This window comes from Pongo pygmaeus, chromosome 5 (assembly GCF_028885625.2).
Source record: "Pongo pygmaeus isolate AG05252 chromosome 5, NHGRI_mPonPyg2-v2.0_pri, whole genome shotgun sequence".
NCBI classification, from domain to species: Eukaryota; Metazoa; Chordata; class Mammalia; order Primates; family Hominidae; genus Pongo; species Pongo pygmaeus.
The window spans coordinates 89281040-89302344 of record NC_072378.2 but is presented as its reverse complement, the minus strand read 5'-3'; the positions used below and the strand labels follow the sequence as shown (position 1 = coordinate 89302344).

The window sequence follows — 21305 nt, the reverse complement described above, 5'->3', positions numbered from 1 at the left end:
GTTAGATTGCTCTGTCATAATCTTTGCAAAGGTGGTTTCAATTCCATACTCACGGTGTCCTTTACATTGTTTTATCTCTCATATTTTCTGTAAATAGAAAATACAAAAAATACTTGATGAATTCAAGTTTAACATTTTTGGGGTACAATCCATTTTTGATGGTATTTTATATTTCATCACATCAGAAGACATAACTGGTTGGCTCACTGGTAGTTGCTAAGATTGAGTACTAGGTTAAGATAATGACCATGAGGTATTGCACACCTAGTGTTTCCCTTGCAGTTAGAAAGCAGTCTTTTGATATTACCTCAGCACTATGTGAGTCAGTTTTCCTTGAACCATGTACCCAATGGTCAACACTAATTGCTCTTCTTTGCCCAAAGCTAGGATTTGCAAAGTGGGGTGTTTTGTTGTCTGTTTTTTTATTTGGCAAGTATTTCAGTAGTCAGTTATTTATATTTGTTGGTGTCCTGTCTTTCCATTATGGTCAGGTCCTTAGTCCTGGGTTAGTACCTTATTTGCACTCCCTTGATTTTTAGAGAAATGTTCCTGCTGGATTTTGTGTTTCTCCCTCTTGTGGCCAGGAAAATGATGTTCTGTGATTAATATATTATTTTAAAAATCAGTCAGCATTTACCTTGGTTATTTTAATAGGCTCTAGACTGTTTCACAGCAATGCTTTCTGAGCATACAAGCAAACTGAAAATGGCAGAAGTTATTGGAAGCAAATTGAACATTTCTAGAAAAAAGGTATGTGTGCTGTTTTTTTACTTCCCTGTTGAAAGGAGGCTAGGATTTTTTGCTTGCTTGCTTGCTTGCTTGCTGGTCTCTAGTCCTTAGTTGGAACAGCTTTTGCACTGGTGCCTCTTTTGTAAAAGTTGGTGCTTTTATTGAGGCCTCTTGTGGGCATACAACTCCCAAATGGCGCGAGTGCAATGGCGCCATCTCGGCTCACCGCAACCTCCGCCTCCTGGGTTCAAGTGATTCTCCTGCCTCATCCTCCTGAGTAGCTGGGATTACAGGCATGTGACACCACATCCAGCTAATTTTGCATTTTTAGTAGAGATGGGGTTTCTCCATGTTGGTCAGGCTGGTCTCGAACTCCTGACCTCAGGTGATCCACCCGCCTCTGCCTCCCAAAGTGCTGGGATTACAAGCATGAGCCACTGTGCACAAGCCATGTTCCACATTCTTAAAGGGACCTTCTTCATGTCCTGTGTCTTCTTCAGTGTTTTAGTGAGCATTTATTTTATTTTGTAGGTATTAGACTCAGGACTGTAACTATGTTTTAGTAATACCTTTGTCTATAACTTAATGCAGAGTTTTTCCATCTTTTTTATTATTTTCCCTTATTAGAAAAGTTGGCAAGAGACTGAGCGTGGTGGCTCACACCTGTAATCCCAGGACTTTGGGAGGCGGAGGCGGAGGCGGGTGGATCACCTGAGGTCAGGAGTTTAAGACCAGCCTGGCCAACACTGTGAAACCCTGTCTCTACTAAAAAAATACAATAAATTAGTGGGGTGTGGTGGCACATGCCTGTAATCCCAGCTACTTGGGAGGCTGAAGCAGGAGAATCACTTGAACCCAGGAGGCAGAGGTTGCAGTGAGCCAAGATTGTGCCACTGCACTCCAACGTGGGCGACAGATCCAGACTCTTTCTCTGATAAAAACCAACCAAACAAACCAAAAAAAAGTTGCAAAGAGTAGTACCAATGAATACCTGTATACTCACTACTTTGTTTCATTGCTGACATTGTTAATATTTTGCCATTCTTGTTTTATGTCAAAATACATATTCTGGGAGGAGGGATCCTTTCAGCAGTGGCATTGGTGTCTGGAAAAATGTCTGGGCTCATCTTGAAGCAGATATCTGACATTCTCATGTGAATAATGACTTCTAAAAGATCTTGTGTCAGGAATTACAGTAGTAGAGATTTTTATAAGGCTTCTGAAATAGTTGGGATGGTTTTGGCTGGAGGTCATAGAACGTCCTACTGAAAGGCACTTAAATGATACATATATTAATCATAAGAAGAATGAAACCACCATGAATATTCATTCCACCAATATTCATCTTCTCTTGTTGTGGAAGGGCTCACTTTTCCCAGAGCAGTTTGCTTCTTTCACTCCTGCCCCAAACCTGAACAAAATCTGTGTTCTTTGGAGAAGAGAAGAAAGGCTGTTGGGTAGACATCCAGGAGCATCTGCCATAGCTCTTTTTGCTTTGGCTGTAGTCAGATGTACCATGATTTCCTACATTATGTTAGAAATTTAAAGCAGAGGAGAGCATAGCTAGAGAAAGATTTCTCTGATTTTTTTTTCTTACCCTTTAGGTGTAGACTTACTGTTCACTTTCTCTATTGGATATATCAGTGTGTTCACTCCATATATAGGTAGGGCTTATTTGAAAAGTACCATTTTAGGGAAACATGATAAATGTTGTGAAAAACATAGTATTAGATGTGTGGAAAATGAAAAAAGAAATTTCTTTATGAAAAGCCAACTCTACTATCTGGGAAGTAGAGAATGATTCTTTGTAGAGTGCTAATTTGAGGGCCAAAATAAGCCTCTGGATGAGGAAATATTACAAAAGAATGTGGATTTTTACTCAGGTAAAATCTTACCTCCTACAGGCTGAATTCTTTTGTCAACTTTATAAACCAGAAATTGTGATCAATGAGCTAGATTTGCAAGTGGGTCGAGTGCGGCTTCTACGGAAACAAAATGAGGCTGTTCACATACAGAGGTAAGTAGGGCTCTAAACTAAGCTGCCAACTGTGGGGTTTCCAGAAACTTGATAGAAGGTCTAGCTCAGCCTCTTGTCTTTGTGCAAAACACATGTCTGAATTGTGATATCTGTAGTATGCTATATGGGAAGGAGCAGTGTTTTCCCAAAGTATGTTCTGTGAAGTTAGATATTAATAGGTGAAAGAGGCGATGAAAGTCATTAGAGATTTGGCACTACCAAAGGTGAATTATTGATTTTATTCACTGCAGTGTATTTAGTGAAGTATGCCTCAGTTGGAAGTCAGGCTTATGTCTAACATTAGTCTGTAAATTCCTGGAAGGCTGGGGTTATATAAGATTCTGAGATCGAGGTAATATTAAATACCTATTACATGTCTGACTTTGTACTAAGTGCTTTACGTATTTTCTCATGTAGTGGTTGTAATAATCCTGTGAATTAATACATTAGTATCCTAGGGCTGCCATAACAAATTACCATAAACTTGGTGGTTTTAAACAATGACATTATTCTTTCACAGTCCTGGAGGCTGGAAGTGTAAAATCAAGGTTTCGATGGGGCCATGCTCCTCCCTGTGAAGGCTCTAGGGGAGAATGCTTTCTTGCCTCTTCCTGATTTCTTTCTTTCTTTTCTTTTTTTTTTTTTCTTTTTAAGACAGAGTCTCACTCGGTTGCCTAGGCTGGAGTACAGTGGTGTGATCTGGGTCCACAGCAACCTCCGGCTGCCTGGTTCAAGCGATTCTCCTGCCTCAGCCTCCCGAATAGCTGGGATTACAGGCATGCACCACCACGCCCAGCTAAATTTTTGTATTTTTAGTAGATACGGGGTTTCACCGTCTTGGCCAGGTTGGTCTTGAACTCCTGACTTCAGGTGATCCACCTGCCTTGACCTCCCAAAGTGCTGGGATTACAGGCCTGAGCCATGGTGCCTGGCCTCTTCCTGGTTTCTTTGGCTCCCAGTGGTCCTTGGTGTTCCTTGGCTTGTAGTTGTATCACTCTAAGTTCTGTCTCTGTTGTCTTGTGGCCCTTCTTCCTTGTGTGTGTATTTTTTTTTTTCTTTTCTTTTTTTTTTTTTTTTGAGATGGAGTCTTGCTCTGTCGCCCAGACTGGAGTGCAGTGGTGCGATCTCAGCTCACTGCAACCTCTGCCTCCAGGGTTCAAGCGATTCTCCTGCCTCAGCCTCCCGAGTAGCTGGAACTGCAGGCATCCACCACCATGCCTGGGTAATTTTTGTATTTTTAGTAGAGATGGGGTTTCACCATATTGGTCAGGCTGGTCTTGAACTCCTGACCTTGTGATCTGCCAGCTTCGGCCTCCCAAAGTGCTGGGGTTACAGGCGCGCGCCACCATGCTCTGCCTTGTGTGTGTATTTCTATGTCACCAAATCTTCCTCTTATGAGGACACCAGTCATTGGATTTAAGACCCACCCTAATGCAATATGACCTTATCTTAATTTGATTAAATTTCTTCAAAGACCCTATTTTGAAATAAGGTCACATTCATAGGATCTGGGTAGACATGAGTTTGGGGAAAGATTATTAACCTATTACAACTAGGTACTGTTGTTACCCACATCTTACAGGTGAGGAAACTGAGGCTAAGACACATTAAGTAATTTGTCCAAGATGAGCTAACTGGTACAGATAGTCTTGTCTTATTGATCTTTTTAATCTCCAGAGCCTAGCATGGTATCAGATGTGTGAGTATTCAATGTTTGCAGAGCAACTAAATTCTGTAATTTTTGTGTGTTGTGAGACTATCTGGTGTAGCTTGAAGACAGTTACTGTGAGCTGTTTTCTCATCCTTGTTTGTTGAATCTGGAATATCTGGTTTCCCAGAGCAAAACTAGGAGAAGCTTGCAGCGTGGTTTTTAAACTCTTTTTTTCTCCTTCCCAGGGAGAAGTTCACTTTTGCTGCTACACGGCCGTCCTCTGTTCTCATTGAGCAGCTTGCAGTGTGTGTCAGCAAAGGGGAGCCTGTGTTGCTGGTGGGAGAGACCGGGACTGGCAAAACCTCTACCGTCCAATACTTGGCTCACATTACAGGTAATCCCTAGAGGAAATAAATCTGCCCCAAGACATTTCACACTGACTACTTTTTTTCCTTTTTAAAAAATACTAAATCCAAAGACCACAGAGTTTAAAAAGTGCCAGCACCCCATATGTAATCTCTGCCTGGAAATAACTACTGTTAATAGATGATTATTAAATTATTTCATTTCCAGTCTATGCTTATGCAAATACATATACGTATAGATTTTGTTTTATTTCAAAACAGATATGGGATTATATTCTACATATTGCATTATACCTCATTTCTTCTTTTTATTTTTATTCTTTTTGAGACAGGGTCGCACTGTTGCTCAGGCTGGAATGCAGTGGCGAGCTCATAGCTCACTGTACCCTTGACTTCCCAGGCTCAAGTGATCTTCCTACCTCAGCCTCCCTGATAGCTGAGACTACAGGTGTGTGCCACCACGCCTGGCTAATTTTTAAAGTTTTTTGTAAAGATGAGGTCTCGCCATGTTGCCTAGGTTGGTCTCCAACTTCTGGGCTCTCATGATTCAGAGCAAATGCACATTTGAAAATTTACCTTATTGCTGGGCGCAGTGGCTCATGCCTGTAATCCTAGCACTTTGGGAGCCTGAGGTAGGAGGATTGCTTGAGCCCGGGAGTTCAAGACCAACCTGGCAACATCATGAGACCCTGTCTCTACAAAAAAATACAAAAATTAGCCAAGTCTGGTGGTATACGCCTGTAGTCCCAGGTGCTCGAGAGGCTGAGACAGAAGGATCACTTGAGCCCAGGAAATTGAGGCTGCAGTGAGCCATGATTGGGCCACTGCACTCCACCCTGGTTGACAGAACAAGACTCTGTCTCAAAAAATAAAGCCCTATGCCATATTCCCACAGCCTTAAGGAGCACACTGTATATTATCGGTCTTTAAATTTTTGGAGTAACACTTTTGCACTTTCTTTATAAAAGGCCACCGTTTGAGGATTGTCAATATGAATCAACAAAGTGATACTGCAGACTTACTTGGAGGGTAAGTGTGGCTTAAAATTTTTTTCTTATTTTTGTGTTTATTGCTTGAGGTAAGAAATACTGTTTTCTTAGTGTTACAACCACAGGTTCTAGGGTGCTCGATGCAATAGAAAAAGAGTTTTCTCAGATAAGGCTTTATTGGAGCTTTTGGCAGGGTACCAGGGATGCAAAAGAGAGAATTCTGTGGCTGGCCCCACTAAGACAGGAAAGTAATTTAAGGGGCTAAAGTGGGAAGGAAGTGATATTTAAGCATGTAGAGGCGGGGAACTTCTGGCACTTGAACAGTTTGATAATGTGCTTCTTCATGTGTCCCATGTCTCAGCATGGGTATGATTTTTAGTATAGCAATGAAGCTAAGACGAAGGATCAGTCATTCTTCTGGTCTTGTGTGTGTGCAGGAAAAAGGGTAAACTCCCTTGAGTAAGATTTAAGGTGTGAGTTGCTTATTTTAGTTTCCTCAGGGTCCCACCATCAGTGTGTACGGTGCTTTGAGTAAGATTTATGGTGGGACATTGCTCATCTTAGTCTCTCTAAGGCACCTTGAGCAAGATTGCACCTTACCCCCCAACCACAGCAAGATATTTATTTGAATTTATTGAGGAGCTCATGGGTGTGTAGATGTTTCTCTTCATTTTAATGAACACTTGAGGCCCTTGTTCTCAAAGGTCATATGATGGAAGAAGGAGAAAAAGCAGGCACGTATATAATCAATTAATGTTTGTATATACAGTACAGTTGATCTAAAGTGTAAGTTCTGGGCCAGGCGTGGTGGCTCACACCTGTAATCCCAGCACTTTGGGAGGCCTAGATGGGTAAATCACTTGAGGTCAGGAGTTCGAGACCAGCCTGGCCAACTTGATGAAATCCCATCTCTACCAATAAATACGAAAATTAGTTGGGCGTGGTGGTGTGCTGTAGTCCCAGCTACTAGGGAGGCTGAGGTGGGAGAATTGCTTGAATTTGGGAGCCAGAGGCTAGAGTTAGCCAAGATTGTGCCACTGCACTCCAGCCTTTCTACCTTGGTTTTATTTTACTTATGTTTAGTTGGTTGTTTGAGGAACTTGGCAATCTGTTCTTATTAATATATATGATTTTTCATTTAAGCAGACATGTCTATACTGCTGTATATATTTATCTTTATTCTTTATTCTTTTTTTTTTTTTTTTGAGACAGAGTCTTGCTCTATCACCAGGCTGGAGTGCAGTGGCATGATCTGTGCTCACTGCAACCTCCGGCTCCCAGGTTCAGGTGATTCTTCTGCCTCAGTCTCCTGAGTAGCTGGGACTATAGGCACACGCCACCACGCCCAGCTAATTTTTGTATTTTTAGTAGAGACAGGGTTTACCATGTTTGCCAGGATGATCTCCGTCTCTTGACCTCATGATCCACCCACCTTGGCCTCCCAAATTGCTGGGATTACAGGTGTGAGCCACTGCACCCGGCCTCTTAATTCTGTTTTTGTTTTTTGGGAGTCAGGGTCTCGTTCTGTCACCAAGGCTGGAGTGCAGTGGTGTGATCATGGCTTAGCACAGCCTTGAACTCCTGGGTTTAAGCAATCCTCCTGCCTCAGCCTACCCAGTAGCTGGAACTACAGGCATGAGCCACCATGCCTGGTCTGTTTCTCTCTATTCTGTATCTATATGTCTTTAGTAATTTCATACCATTAAGTAGTCCTAACATAAATGGCATTGATCTTGTACTAACTGAACATGGACTGGGTCCTTCTCTTCTACTGTGAATTTGTAGTGTTGTGTTAGCCATTGCAAGTTGTTTTAAATATAGTGAGTAAACGGGAGTACATTTGTGATGCAAATTGATGACACGAAAATGTTGGACTCAAAATATGATTAACTAGAATTTGGTTTTGGTGCCAACTTGGTGAATAGAATATATCTGTTTTTCCTTGTTAGTAGGTCAGCATCACTTATTAAAAGAAAACGCTACTTACATTTCAGTTTGAAAAGATCACTTGAGCCTGAGAGGTTGAGGCTGCCGTGAGCTGTGGTTATGCCACTGTACTTTAGCTGGGATGACAAAGCAAGACCCTGGACAGGATCTCGCTCTGTTGCCTAGGCTGGTCTTGAACTCCTGGCCTCAAGTAGTCCTGCTTCAGCCTCCCGAAGTGTTGAGATTACAGACATGAGCCACCAAGCCTTTTCTCAGTTTTCGTGTGGTTGAAAACATGCCTTGTTTTCTGTACTCTTATATTACTACAAAGAGATTTAAATAAAATCTTTTAACATATATTATGTTATAGATGAATAGGTGACTCCCTTGTTTAAGAATCATTGTAGAAGATGAGAATACCAAAAAGTTTTTAAAAAGGCAAGGGAATGGAGAACAAAATTCAGCTGTGGGCAAGGAGATGGGATAGGGAAAAGATAAATATTCCTATCCTGAGGCTGCGTTGCTGGTTTCATCTGTTTTATAAGTTATGTTAAATATATTTTGCATGTGTCCAATATGTTAAATAATAACCTGGTTTGCAAATTTGGATCTTTTTTTTTTTTTTTTTTTTTAAGATAGGGTCTCACTTTGTCATCCACACTGGAGTGCAGTGGCATAAACATGACTTATTGCAGCCTTGACTTTCTGGGCTCAAGTGATCCTTCCACCTCAGCCTCCTGAGCAGCTGGGACTGCAAGCACAAGCCACGATTTATTTTTAGTAGAGATGAGGTCTCACTATGTTGCCCAGACTGGTCTGGAACTTCTGAACTCAAGGAATCTTCCCGCCTGGGCCTCCCAAAGTGCTGGGATTACAGGCACTGTAGCTGGTCTTGGATTTTATTTATTTATTTAATTTTAACTCTTTTTTTGGGACAGGGTCTCACTCTATTGCCCGCCTGGAGTACCATGGTGCCCTCATAGTTTGCTGTAGCCTGTACCTCCTAGGCTCATGTGATCCTCTTGCCTCAGCCTCCTGAGTAACTGGGACTACAGACATGCACCACCACGCTTAGCTAATTATTTTCTATTTTTGTAGAGATGAGGTCACACTGTGTTGCCCAGTGTATTCATTTGTTCTCACGCTGCTGATAAAGACATACCCGAGACTGGATAATTTACAAAGAAAAGAGGTTTAATTGACTCACAGTTCCGCATGGCTGGGGAGACCTCACAATCATAGTGCAAGACAAGGAAGAGCAAAGTCGTGTCTTACATGGGTGGTGGCAGTCGAGAGCTTGTGTAGGGAACTCCCCTTTATAAAACCATCTAATCTCATGAGACTTATTCACTATCATGAGAATAGCATGGGAAAGACCCACCCCCATGATTCAATTACCTCCCCCCTGTCCCTTGCACAACACATGGGAATTGGAGCTACAATTCAAGATGAGATTTGGTTGGGGACACAGCCAAACCATATCACCCAGGATGAATCTTGAGCTCCTAAGATCAAGTAGTCCTCCCCACTCAGCCTCCCAAAGTGCTGGGATTACAGGCATGAGCCACTGTACTTGGCCTTTTTAGATTAATTTAAAAAACTTTTTAAAATTATTATTATTATTTTTTTTTTTGAGACAGGGTCTCACTCTGTCACCCAGGCTGGAGTGCAGTGGCACCATCAGGGCTTATTGCAGCCTTGACCTCCCCGGCTCAAGCTATCCTTCCACCTAGGCCCTCCTGAGTAGTTGGGACTACAGGCATGTGCCACCATACCCAGCTAATTTTTTTTGAACTTTATAGAGATGAGGTCTCACTATATTGCCCAGGCTGGTCCCCTGAGCTAAAATGATCCTCCCACCTTGACCTCCCAAAGTGCTGGGATTACAGGTGTGAGCCACCGTGCCCAGCCTAGGTTGATTTTATTTATTTATTTGTTTTTGAGAGAGTTTTGCTCTTGTTGTCCAGGCTAGAGTGCAATGGCACGATCTTGGCTCACTACAATGCCTGCCTCCTTGGTTTAAGCGATTCTCCTGCCTCAGCCTCCTGAGTAGCTGGGATTACAGGCATGTACCACCATGTCGGCTAATTTTGTATTTTTAATTGAGACAGGGTTTCACCATGCTGGTCAGGCTGGTCTCGAACTCCTGACCTCAGGTGATCCACCCGCCTCAGCCTCCCAAAGTCCTGGAATTACAGGCATGAGCCACTGTACCCTGCCCTAGATTGATTTTTGAAGCAATTATTATTATGGGTAAAGATACTTTATAAAAATAAGGGCCTTAGAAACCATCAAATTATTTACATTATAGCAAATTGTCTTTTGCTCTTTGTTAGTGTCCATTATCCATTACCTCCTTGCTTTTTATTCTTTTGTGCTTCTTGCTTTTTGATTAGTGTTGGCATGATATGTCTTTTTCCTTCATTTAATTTTAAACTCGTTTTTGTCATTTTATTTAACTTGGGCTTCTGGTAAGCAGCATGTAGACCCTCACATTACCTGTAGGTAGAGACATAAATTTGAAGAGTTGCAGGTGGGGACAGCCCAAGAGAATCCTTGAAAAAGAGTAGAGGGCATGGAAGACTTAGATGTGGCAGATAAAATCATTCCAGAAAGAGAAAGTCTAGCACTAAAGGGCAAAATACAGAGTACATGTTCATAGCACTTACTATAGAGAATGGGCTTCAGAGGGGCAGCCTCTGAGGGAGAAACAGTGATATATTGAGAAGGACCGGTTACCCTGGAGAGCTTGGCAATGAAAGAAGAAAAAAAATAGAGGAAAGTTAAAGATACTGTAGAAATAGCAATAAAGCAGCCAGTCCTCATCTTCCTTGCCACCCACCCATAGAACAGTCTTTAAAAGAAACTGCCCAGAAGAGGGTATGGCAGGAGCATACAATTTGAACTCAGAACCCTGTCCATGACATGAAGAGAAAGGGCTTATCATTCTGATTACTCAGCATGTTACACTTTACGTTCTTTTTACACTTTTTGTTGTTTCACGTTATAATTTTGTGTAGCCATTCTCACATGAATGCTTACATGTGGTTCCAGTGTATGTAACAGGTATAAGCAAAGTTATTTTCCATGAAGGCAGGTGTTCTGGACCTGCTGCTTCTTGGCATTTAAGTGGCTCCCAAGGTGCCTTTCTGCAGAAGACGATTTGAAAATCTTGCTCTTTAGTTGTTTGGTTGTTTGTAGTTTATATCCTCAGTTCTCTGAGGTGTCAGGTTGGTTCCCAATGAATATTTGTGTTGCAGTTGATTTTGTTTTGTTTATTCTTTTTTGAAGTGTATGTTTTTTCATCTTTTCATGTATTGAAATATGTATTGACTTAAGGGCTTTAGGTAATATTGTGCTCAGCTTTAAATGAATGAGCTTTCCTTTTTTTTTTTTTTTGAGATGGAGTCTAACTCTGTCGCCCAGGCTGGAGTGCAGCAGCGTGATCTCAGCTCACTGCAACCTCTGCCTCCCGGGCCCAAGCGATTCTTCCCCCTCAGCCTCCTGAGTACCTGGGATTACAGGGGCCTGCCACCAGGCCTGGCTAATTTTTGTATTTTTAGTAGAGATGGGGTTTTGCCATTTTGGCCAGGTTGGTCTCAAACTCCTGACCTCAAGGCATTCGCCTTACCTCAGCGTCCCAAAGTGCTGGGATTACATGCATGAGCCACAGCGCCTGGCCTGAATGAGGTTTTCTTTAAGGAACTCAGTCTACTTTGAAATATTAAGCTGCCTTTTTCATAAATTCAATAGATGAATAATAACAAAGACATTAATAATTGTATTAATTATCTACTAACTCTCTATGGCAGTCGTTATGTGCCAGGCACTGTTTTGAGTCCTTTTTCTGTGTTAACTTAGCTGGTCTTCTTAAAACCATGTGAGACACCAGACTGTTATTCTCTATATTTTAAACATGAGAGAACTGAGGCAAAGAGAGATAAGTCACTTATTCAAGAAAATGGCAGATCCAGGATTTGAACCTAAGCAGTCTTGAGTGTGTGTGTTCTTAACCATTACTCTGCTTCTTCAGTTAACTTTGGATCCCATTTATACTGTTATTTTCAAGACTAGCAATTTTGGCCAGGAGCAGTGGCTCATGCATGTAATCTCAGCACTTTGGCAGGCAAAGGTGGGAGTATTGCTTGAGGCCAGGACTTCGAGACCAGCTTGGGCAACATAGTGAGACTTTATCTTTACAATAAAAAGTTAAAAAATAAATAAATAAAAAGACTAGCAATCTTATTTAAATGACACATATATTTTGTTCAATTTCTCACCATTTTCACTGTTGTCTCGTTCTAGTTTATCTACTGTCTAGTCCACTGCGTTGGTCTCTTTGCTTCTACTCCTAATCTCTTTATAGTATTTTTTGTTTAGGAGTTACAACGATCCTTTAAAGTATCATCAGATAAAGTATAATTTTTTTTTTTTTGTGGTGGAGTCTCACTCTGTCTCCCAGGCTGGAGTGCAGTGGCACGATCTCGGCTCTCTGCAACCTCCGCTCCCGGGTTCACGCCATTCTCCTGCCTCAGCCTCCCGAGTAGCTGGGACTATAGGCGCCCGCCACCACGCCTGGCTAATTTTTTTTTGTATTTTTAGTAGAGATGGGGTTTCACCATGTTAGCCAGGATGGTCTCAATCTCCTGACCTCGTGATCCGCCCACCTCTGCCTCCCAAAGTGTTGGGATTACAGGTGTGAGCCACTGCGCCCAGCCCAATAAAGTATAATTTTTTATGGAGACAAGGTCTTGCTTTGTAACCCAGTCTGGTCTCACTCTCTTCCTCAGATTTCTCCACTGAACTTCTCAGTCCATTTAGGATAAAATACAAAGGTTTAGAATAAAATGTTTGGTTTGTACAGCCCTTCATAATCTGACAGTGGTACTTCTCTGACATCATCTCCCACCTTCGCCTGTGTTGCTGAGCTCCAACCACTTTCTTCTGCTTTGCACCTAAATGCTTGCTATTCCTTCTGTGTGGCCTCCTTGCACCCACAGATAACTGCTTAGCTCACATCCTTGCTTGACTTAGGTATCCTTCAAATGTCCCCTCCTCAACAAAGCCTTTCCTGACTGTGATATTCAAATTACCAAAACTCACATCACCCATTCAGCTTTTACCCTACATTATGTTTATCGCACTTAAGCTACTACTTGACCTCCTGAGCTTGAACAAGCCTCCCACCTCAGCTTCCCAAGTAACTGGGACTATAGGGGCACACTGGCATGCCTGGCTAATTTTTGTATTTTTTGTAGAGACAGGGTTTCACCATGTTGCCCAGGCTGGTCTCGAACTCTGGAGCTCAAGCAGTCCACCTGTTTAGCCTCCCAAAGTGCTGGGATTAACAGGCGTGAGCCACCGCACCTGGCCTATTGTCACTTTCATTTGATTGTAAGCTACACAGGAGTAAGACCTTGTGGGTCTTGTTGACTCAGTGGCTAACACATATAGCAGGTGCTCAAAAAAATTTTTATAAAGGGATGAGTTCTTGCTCTGTTGCCCAGACTGTAGTACAGTGGTGTTATCATAGCTCACTGTAGCCTAGAACTCCTGTGCTCAAGTGATCCTTCTTTCTTAGCCTCCCAAGTAGCTGAGACTACAGATGTGCACCACCACACCCAGCTAATTTTTAAATTTTTTATGGAGACAAGATCTTGGCTTTGTTACCCAGTCTGGTCTCAACCTCCTGGCTTCAGGGGATCCTCCTGCCTTGACCTCCCGAAGTGCTGGGATTACAGGCATGAGCCGCTGTGCCTGGCCTCAATACATTTTTTGTTTAATAAATGGACTAAAGAAATGCCTATACTAATGTATTAGTGCTATGAGTAAGTGGAAGTGAGTTTGACCTTCCTCTTCAACTTTTTCTCTTTGGAACTGGACTCTCAGATTCAGATGCTCAATATCAGGCCATTGGGTTTTACTCATCTCATTGTTTCTCCCTCACTAGGCCAGTGAGTCAGCAGTAATCCATCAGTTCCCTTATGTTTGTTGTGAAACATATTTTGGTACCTTTTAAGTTCTCAACTTAAATTATTTTTCATGGAAATAAAATTTATCTCATTCTTCCTGAATTGTAATGGTATGCCACACAAAATTGTATACTTAAGATTTTCTAGGAATAAGTAGTGCCTCTTAGACATCGTATATTTAAGCTAGAGCAATGTTTTTCAACCTTTTAAAAAATTATCTCTTCCCTCCCCCAAATATTCAAATTTAAGTTAATTTCCTAGCTCCTTAGCCAGAGGAATTTAATGCTAAGGAATAACGAAGAATCTAAATACTAAGAAGTACCAGTTGAGCTTTGGGGTACCACAAACCATTGTAATAGCTTTTTTTTTTTTTTTTTTTTTTGCATGCCCTACTCTAATTTTTATCCCATTGAAAGCAATATCATTGTTCTTTCCTACTCTTCCTTTTCCTAACTGATAATGTGTGGGCTGTGTTTAATGTACATAAGTAAATCAATTTCAGATATTTATTTTTCCTTGGATTTTGGTCAACCTTAATGAAATATGGATGGATTTTTATTATGCCCTATACATATTTATTTAGACATGTTGGTAAAATAAATGATGTGAATTTTACTATTCAAGTAGGACTTTCAATTTTTTTTTACTTTTATTTTTTTGAGACAGGGTCTGGCTCTGTTGCCCACGCTAGAGTGGCAGTGGCGTGTTCTTGGCTTACTGCAACCTCTACTTCCTGGGCTCAAGCCTCCCACCTCAGCCTTCCAAGTAGCTGGGACTGCAGGTGTGTGCTACTGCGCCTGACTAATTTTTGTATTTTTTTGTAGAGACAGGGTTTTGCCATGTTGCCCAGGGTGGGCTTGAACTCCTGGACTCAAGTGACCTGGCCACCTCAGTGTCCCAAAGTGCTGGGGTTATAGATGTGAGCAGCCATGTTAGGCTAGTTTTTTTCATAACACTGTTTATCTAATAATAGTTTTTACCTTCATTATGGGCCCTTCAAATGCTTGAGATGGGGGAAAACAGATTACAATTTAAAACTGTAATGTAGATTTTAAATATTTCAGTAGTATTTCTGACGTTAATTAAATGAAATGTGAGACCTACTCCTATTTTCTGAGCCATGCTTTCTAACTTCTGTTAACTTCAGAAGTTTGTGAATCACATTTACCTGTGTCTGTTTCAGTTATAAACCAGTGGACCATAAGCTTATTTGGCTACCCTTACGGGAGGCATTTGAGGAACTCTTTGCTCAGACATTTTCCAAGAAACAAAACTTTACGTTCTTGGGGCACATTCAGACATGTTACAGACAGAAACGGTGGTATGATCTCCTGAGACTAATGCAGCATGTACACAAGTCTGCTGTTAACAAGGATGGAAAAGACAGTGAAACTGGTAAGGATGTGACCCAGGCTGCCATGAGGGAGGGCATGGGGCTGGGCTTTAGTTAACATATTAGTTTTGGGGAAGAGTAAAGAATACAAATTGGAGCTTTCTGGGACATTGGCAGAAGTGACTAATTATGAAGTATTGTACCCCATTATTCACGTGATTTCCACAAAAACAGATGACTGGTAATGCTGATGTGCAAGTACTATTTAGCGGTCAGTAAGGCACATTTCCTCAGAAAAAGCTTATTTCTAAGGAGCTAGATTCCATAGCCAAGAGGCTTTTGCTGGCTTAGTTTGCTTCTGTGTGGTTCCTTATCTGTAAAGCAGGAATAAAAATAACTAGTCCAGAGGGTTGTTGTGAGGGATAAATGAGGCAGTTAATACATATATATTCATACATGTGGGCTAATTAGTGTCATTTCTGGCATTTAGTTAGCATTATATAAGTTTTTAGACTTAGTGTTTTGTGTAAGATGCTTTATTTTTGTGTGTTTTGTTAATTGTATTTGTTTGTTTAAAAGTTGTATATATTACAATTCAAAATGTGTGCTAAATTCTTGTCTTTCTTTTTTAGGGTTACTCATAAAAGAGAAATGGGAAGCATTTGGTCTTAGACTCAGCCATGCCCAACAACAGATGAAAATGACTGAAAATACCTTATTGTTCGCATTTGTAGAGGTATTTCTGTTTTCATTATTTAACTTATGGGAACGTTGATTTTATGCAAAACACAATGTTTCAGGCAGGTTACTATTTTGTATTGTCTTAATGAAATAATGATTTTGGGGGAAGATTTTGAAAAGTGTCCTTCATGGTAATTATGGCAATTATAAGGTCTTAATGAGCACCATCATTATTTAAATAAAAATTTTAAAAGTACAAATTGATAAATTATAATTGTATATATTCATGGGGTACAAAAGGGTGTTATGATTTATGAATACAGTATGGAATAACTAAAGCTAGTTAACATTCATCATCTCAAATACCGTTTTTTGTGGTGAGAACATTTGAAATGTACTGCCTTAGTAATTTTGAAATGTAGAAGACATTATTATTTATGGCATGGTCGCCATGCTATGCAATATATATCTCAAAGGGAAGAAAGCTTATTTTTTTCTAATTAAGGCTTTGTACTTTCTTTCTTTCTTTTTTTTTTTTGAGACAGAGTCTCACTCTGTCCCCCAGGCTGGAGTGCAGTGGCACAGTCTCAGCTCACTGCAAGCTCTGCCTCCTGGGTTCACGCCATTCTCCTACCTCAGCCTCCTGAGTAGCTGGGACTACAGGCGCTCGCCACCACACCTGGCTAATTTTTTGTTTTTGTATTTTTAGTAGAGACGGGGTTTCACCGTGTTAGCCAGGATGGTCTTGATCTCCTGACCTCGTGATCTGCCAGCCTTGGCCTCCCAAAGTGTTGGGATTACGGGCGTGAGCCACCGCGCCCAGGCAAGGCTTTGTGCTTTCATTACTCTATACTCCGTAACTCTCCAGCCTCTGCTAACTACCATTCTCCTGGCTGCTGCTTTGAGTTCTGTTGTTTTAGATTTCACATATAAGTGAGAACATGTGATACTTGTCTTTCTGTGCCTGGCTTGTTTCACTTAGCATAATATTCTCTGGTTCTATTTATGTCATAGCAAATTACAGAATTTATTTCTTTTTTCAAGCTGAATAAGATTCCATAGGATTCCATTGTTTGTATATATGTATATGTACAACATTTTCTTTATTCATTTGTTGATGGAGACATAGGTTGATTCTATATCTTGACTATTGTGCATACTGGTGCAATGAACAGGGGATTGCAGACATCCCTTCGACATACTGTTTTCAGATTTTTTTGGGGAATACCTGGAAGTGAGATTGCTGGATCTATTATTATTTTTCAAGATGCAATTGATGACAGCTAGTGAACTCTGGATTCTTTCTCTTGCCATGTGTGTCACCGAGGAAAGAGTGTGTGGATGTGAGAGAGGGATTTGGACCCATTCACTTCATTGCCCCAATTTTAATCCCAGGGCATGGACATCTCTACTGTTTGCTGTCCTGTGACCCTGTAGGAAGGATCAATTTGGTTAAATATTTGTGGCTTGGGCATTTAAAAAAAAAGTTTGTTTCTGTGACAGTCCTTAGATGAAGCCCTAGAGGAAGCAGGAGTCTTACTTGATGTTTTAGTAACAGAGAAGGTCTACTCAACCATACATTATGGGTGTGGAAAATTTGGTCATCAGAATTATTCTTTTTTTTTTTTTTTTTAGACAGAGTCTGACTCTGTCACCCAGGCTGGAGTGCAGTGGCGCAATCTTGGCTCACTGCAACCTCTGCCTTCTGGGCTGAAGCAATTCTCCTGCCTCAGCCTCCGGAGTAGATGGGATTACAGGTGTGTGCCACCATGCCCAGCTAATTTTTGTATTTTTAGTAGAGACGGAGTTTTGCCACGTTGGCCAGGCTGGTGTTGAACTCCTGACCTCAGGTGATCCACCCACCTTGGCCTTCCAGAGTGCTGGGATTACAGGTAATGAGCCATTGCCCCTGGCCCCAGAACTATTCTTTTTTTTTTTTTTGAGACAGAGTTTTGCTTTTGTCACCCAGGCTGGAGTGCAATGGCAGGATCTCGGCTCACTGCAACCTCCACCTCCCAGGTTCAAGCGATTCTCCTGCCTCAGCCTCCTGAGTACCTGGGATTAAGGATGCGTGCCACCACACCTGGCTATTTTTTGTATTTTTAGTAGAGACGGGGTTTCACTATGTTGGTCAGGCTGGTGTCGAACTCCTGACCTCCAGTGATCCGCCCACCTCAGCCTCCCAAAGTGCTGGGGTTACAGACATGAGCCACCACACCCAGCCCAGAATTATTCTTAACAGGATTATTTCTAAAACCAATTAAATTGTTGTGTTCTCAAAACAAGGCTTATGTTTTATGACTTAGTCATATACTGGAGTTAATATATTTGTTCTGTTTTATGTTTTTCAGTTAAATTTGTAGTAGATTCTTTTTTAGGATGAGCATGAAAACAAAAGCATAAAGCAGCTTAATAGTAAAATAGTTTTTGATGTGTCAACTGAGTAGATTATTAGATTTGTTTTTATTGCTCTAGGAAATAGAATTTGAAGAGATAACACCAGTGTACTAAAGCCAAGGGATGATGCATTTTGATCTTCAGCAGGTGTGAAAGGCAGTGTATGACAATCACTAAACACTCTGGGATTTAGACATTTGTCTAATCTTGGTATAGCCTGACCCTATATTTATTTTGAGTTTTAATAGCCACTTGGGTGCCTTTAAACACCTGACTACAATGTAAGCTATTTACCTGACCATCCACATAATGAGAGGATTTAGTTTATTGCATCTCTCTGTTAGGCTCAAAGATATTCCCTTGACCTTTTTGGACATTTAAAAAATTAACTTGGCCTTAACTCTGCCTATCTGCTGTCAGCCAGTTAAGGTATAGGCCCATCAAGTAGGAAAGACTCCCCCTGCCTCTATTTCTAACCCTGCTTGCATAACTGTTCTTGGCAAGTGTGCCTTTATTTGACACATTGTTAACATTTTATTTTATCTTTTTCTAGGGTACATTAGCTCAGGCTGTAAAGAAAGGAGAGTGGATCTTGTTGGATGAGATTAACTTGGCTGCTCCAGAAATACTAGAATGTCTGAGTGGTTTGCTTGAAGGATCCTCTGGATCCCTGGTGTTGCTGGATCGAGGAGACACAGGTAGTACTTGAATCCCCTGGGATTTGACTTGGTGTCAAGCCCTGTGGCCACTTTAGAGTGAGATTTTTTGTTGTTGTTGTTAGAAGGATGACATGGGCCTCCCAATAGAATTTGTTCATTCTTTAGATATTAATTTTCTGCAAAGTGCATTGAACTGTTGTTGGGTGGTATGGGGAATGCAAAGAAGAAGAATATAATTTGACAGGGTGTTTGAGTTGTGGATAATAGACACACTTATAAAATAACAGGTGAATGGTTGATAAAAGATAAATAACAGTGAATAAACATACCACAAAAGACTGCAGTATAAGATTAGATTGAATGCATAGGTCTGGAAAGTTATTTTGGTGGGGTTTCAGAAAAGACAAGGATGGTGTGAGCAGCCAGCATCAGGCTGGCTGGGCCTGGGGTTCTGTGGAATTAGATAATCATACCTTTGTTGAGAATTTATAATTTTCTCTTAACAGAGCCACTGGTTCGGCATCCTGACTTCCGTTTATTTGCCTGTATGAATCCAGCGACTGATGTAGGCAAAAGAAATCTCCCACCAGGAATAAGAAACAGGTGAGGGGTTGGTTCTTGGAGACTTTCCTTTTTTGCAACAGGTTCTTGCTCTGTTGCCCAGGTTGGAGTGCAGTGGCATGATCTTGGCTCACTGCAAGTCCCCGGTTCAAGCAGTCCTCCCACCTCCCACCTCCCACCTCCCACCTCAGAATCCTGAATAGCCGGGATTATGGGCGAATGCCACCACACCCAGGTATTTTTTTTTTTTTTTCCTGAGATGGAGTCTTGCTCTGTTGCCCAGGCTGGAGTGCAGTGGTGCGATTTTGGCTCACCACAACCTCCACCTCCTGGGTTCAAGCGATTCTCCAGCCTCAGCCTCCTGAGTAGCTGGGACTACAGGTGCACGCCACTATGACTGGCTAATTTCTCTATTTTTTTTTTTTTCAGTAGACACGGGGTTTCACTATGTTGGCCAGGCTGGTCTCGAACTCCTGACCTTGTGATCTGCCTGCCTCAGCCTCCCAAAGTGCTGGGATTACAGGTGTGAGCCACTGCGCCCGGCCTCAAGTTTTTGTATTTTTAGCAGACATGGGATTTCACCATGTTGCCTAGGCTGGTCTCTAACTGGGCTCAAGAGATCTGCCTGCCTCGACCTCCCACAGTGCTAGGATTACCAAGACTTGCTTTTAAGATTCTCTTTATTTATAGATTGGTAATATTAATGTAACCGAACTTTAGAGCAATGCTTGAAATTGCCTCTGATAGAGGAATCTTTATTACCTTATTTGTCATATTCCTCTGCTTTCTGTAGGTGGTAGGCATATGGGAATCTTCAGAACACTGGAGAATTTTTCCCTTTGTGTTAGTATGACAGTGGATATTGTTGAAAATAAAAATCTTTCCTTCCTTAGGTAATCTTTTGGCTATTAGAAAAATTTCATAACACGATATAACAGGAAAACATATACCAGTATACGTATATTTTAGGAGCACAGTCCTCTTTGGATGAGGCTAATGATCTGAAAAGGCCTTTAAAGTTTCTTTTATTTTTCGCCACTAAGCACTGACATGAACAAAGTACTTAGTTGTTGGTGTTTTATGTATTGGGAAAAAATAAATGACCAGATTTATTGTTGGTAACCGTTTACTTCATTTTGAGTTTTAAAATAGTAACTTTATTAGATCCTCTCTCTTCATTATAAAGCAATAAAAGCTTGTTAGGGAAGCTTTAGAAACTACATTAAAGTAGTTGTTTTCTCTTCAACCATTTTGTTTTTGATGGTGAGGGGGCTTGTTTTTTATTGCACTTATTTTTTTAAATATGTGGTTGTGATAAAAAAAAAACAACTGAAAATGAGGATAATTAATTATTATTTTTGTATCTTTTTTTTTTTTTTTTGAGATGTCGCCCAGGCTGGAGTGCAGTGGCGCAATCTCGGCTTACTGCAGGCCCCGCCTCCTGGGTTCACGCCATTCTTCTGCCTCAACCTCCCTAGTAGCTGGGACTACAGGCGCCCGCCTACACACCTGGCTAATTTTTGTATTTTTAGTAGAGACGGAGTTTCACCATGTTAGCCAGGATGGTCTCCATCCCCTGACCTCGTGATCCGCCGGCCTCGGCCTCCCAAAGTGCTGGGATTACAGGCGTGAGCCACTGCACCTGGCTTTTGTATCTTTTTGTTCTTGTAAGGACTATACGTAGAAGACTTATTGCATAGAAGAAGCAATAATGCTATATTTTTGGTAATGGTTACATTATCCTTTAATTATGATCAGTTTCTATATTAGGTTGAAAGACATTTTATACTACAAGCAGTTAAAATAAGCGGACATAGCTTCATCTGTTTCATGTTTTTCTATTGTCGACATAGTTATGTTAACTTCCTAAAAAGTGTTTATTATGTATTGTTTTACAGGTTCACAGAACTTTATGTAGAAGAATTAGAAAGCAAAGAAGACTTACAGGTTCTTATTGTAGATTATCTGAAAGGATTGAGTGTGAACAAGAATACAGTGCAAGGAATCATAAAGTAGGTTCCCTTT

The 21305-nt window shown here is 41.1% G+C and overlaps 1 protein-coding gene across 3 annotated transcripts in view; it reads left to right on the top strand.

Moving 5' to 3' along the window:
- MDN1 (midasin AAA ATPase 1) overlaps positions 1–21305 on the top strand; it is a 186391-nt gene that overhangs the window by 51522 nt on the left and 113564 nt on the right. For all 3 annotated transcript variants that reach the window (XM_054491122.2, XM_054491121.2, XM_063666411.1), the window contains exons 12-20: positions 655–750; positions 2634–2746; positions 4643–4791; positions 5731–5791; positions 14833–15044; positions 15615–15718; positions 18614–18758; positions 19226–19322; positions 21179–21292. In XM_054491122.2, coding sequence (XP_054347097.2) covers positions 655–750; positions 2634–2746; positions 4643–4791; positions 5731–5791; positions 14833–15044; positions 15615–15718; positions 18614–18758; positions 19226–19322; positions 21179–21292 — 1091 coding nt within the window. The remainder of the gene's footprint in view (positions 1–654; positions 751–2633; positions 2747–4642; positions 4792–5730; positions 5792–14832; positions 15045–15614; positions 15719–18613; positions 18759–19225; positions 19323–21178; positions 21293–21305) is intronic.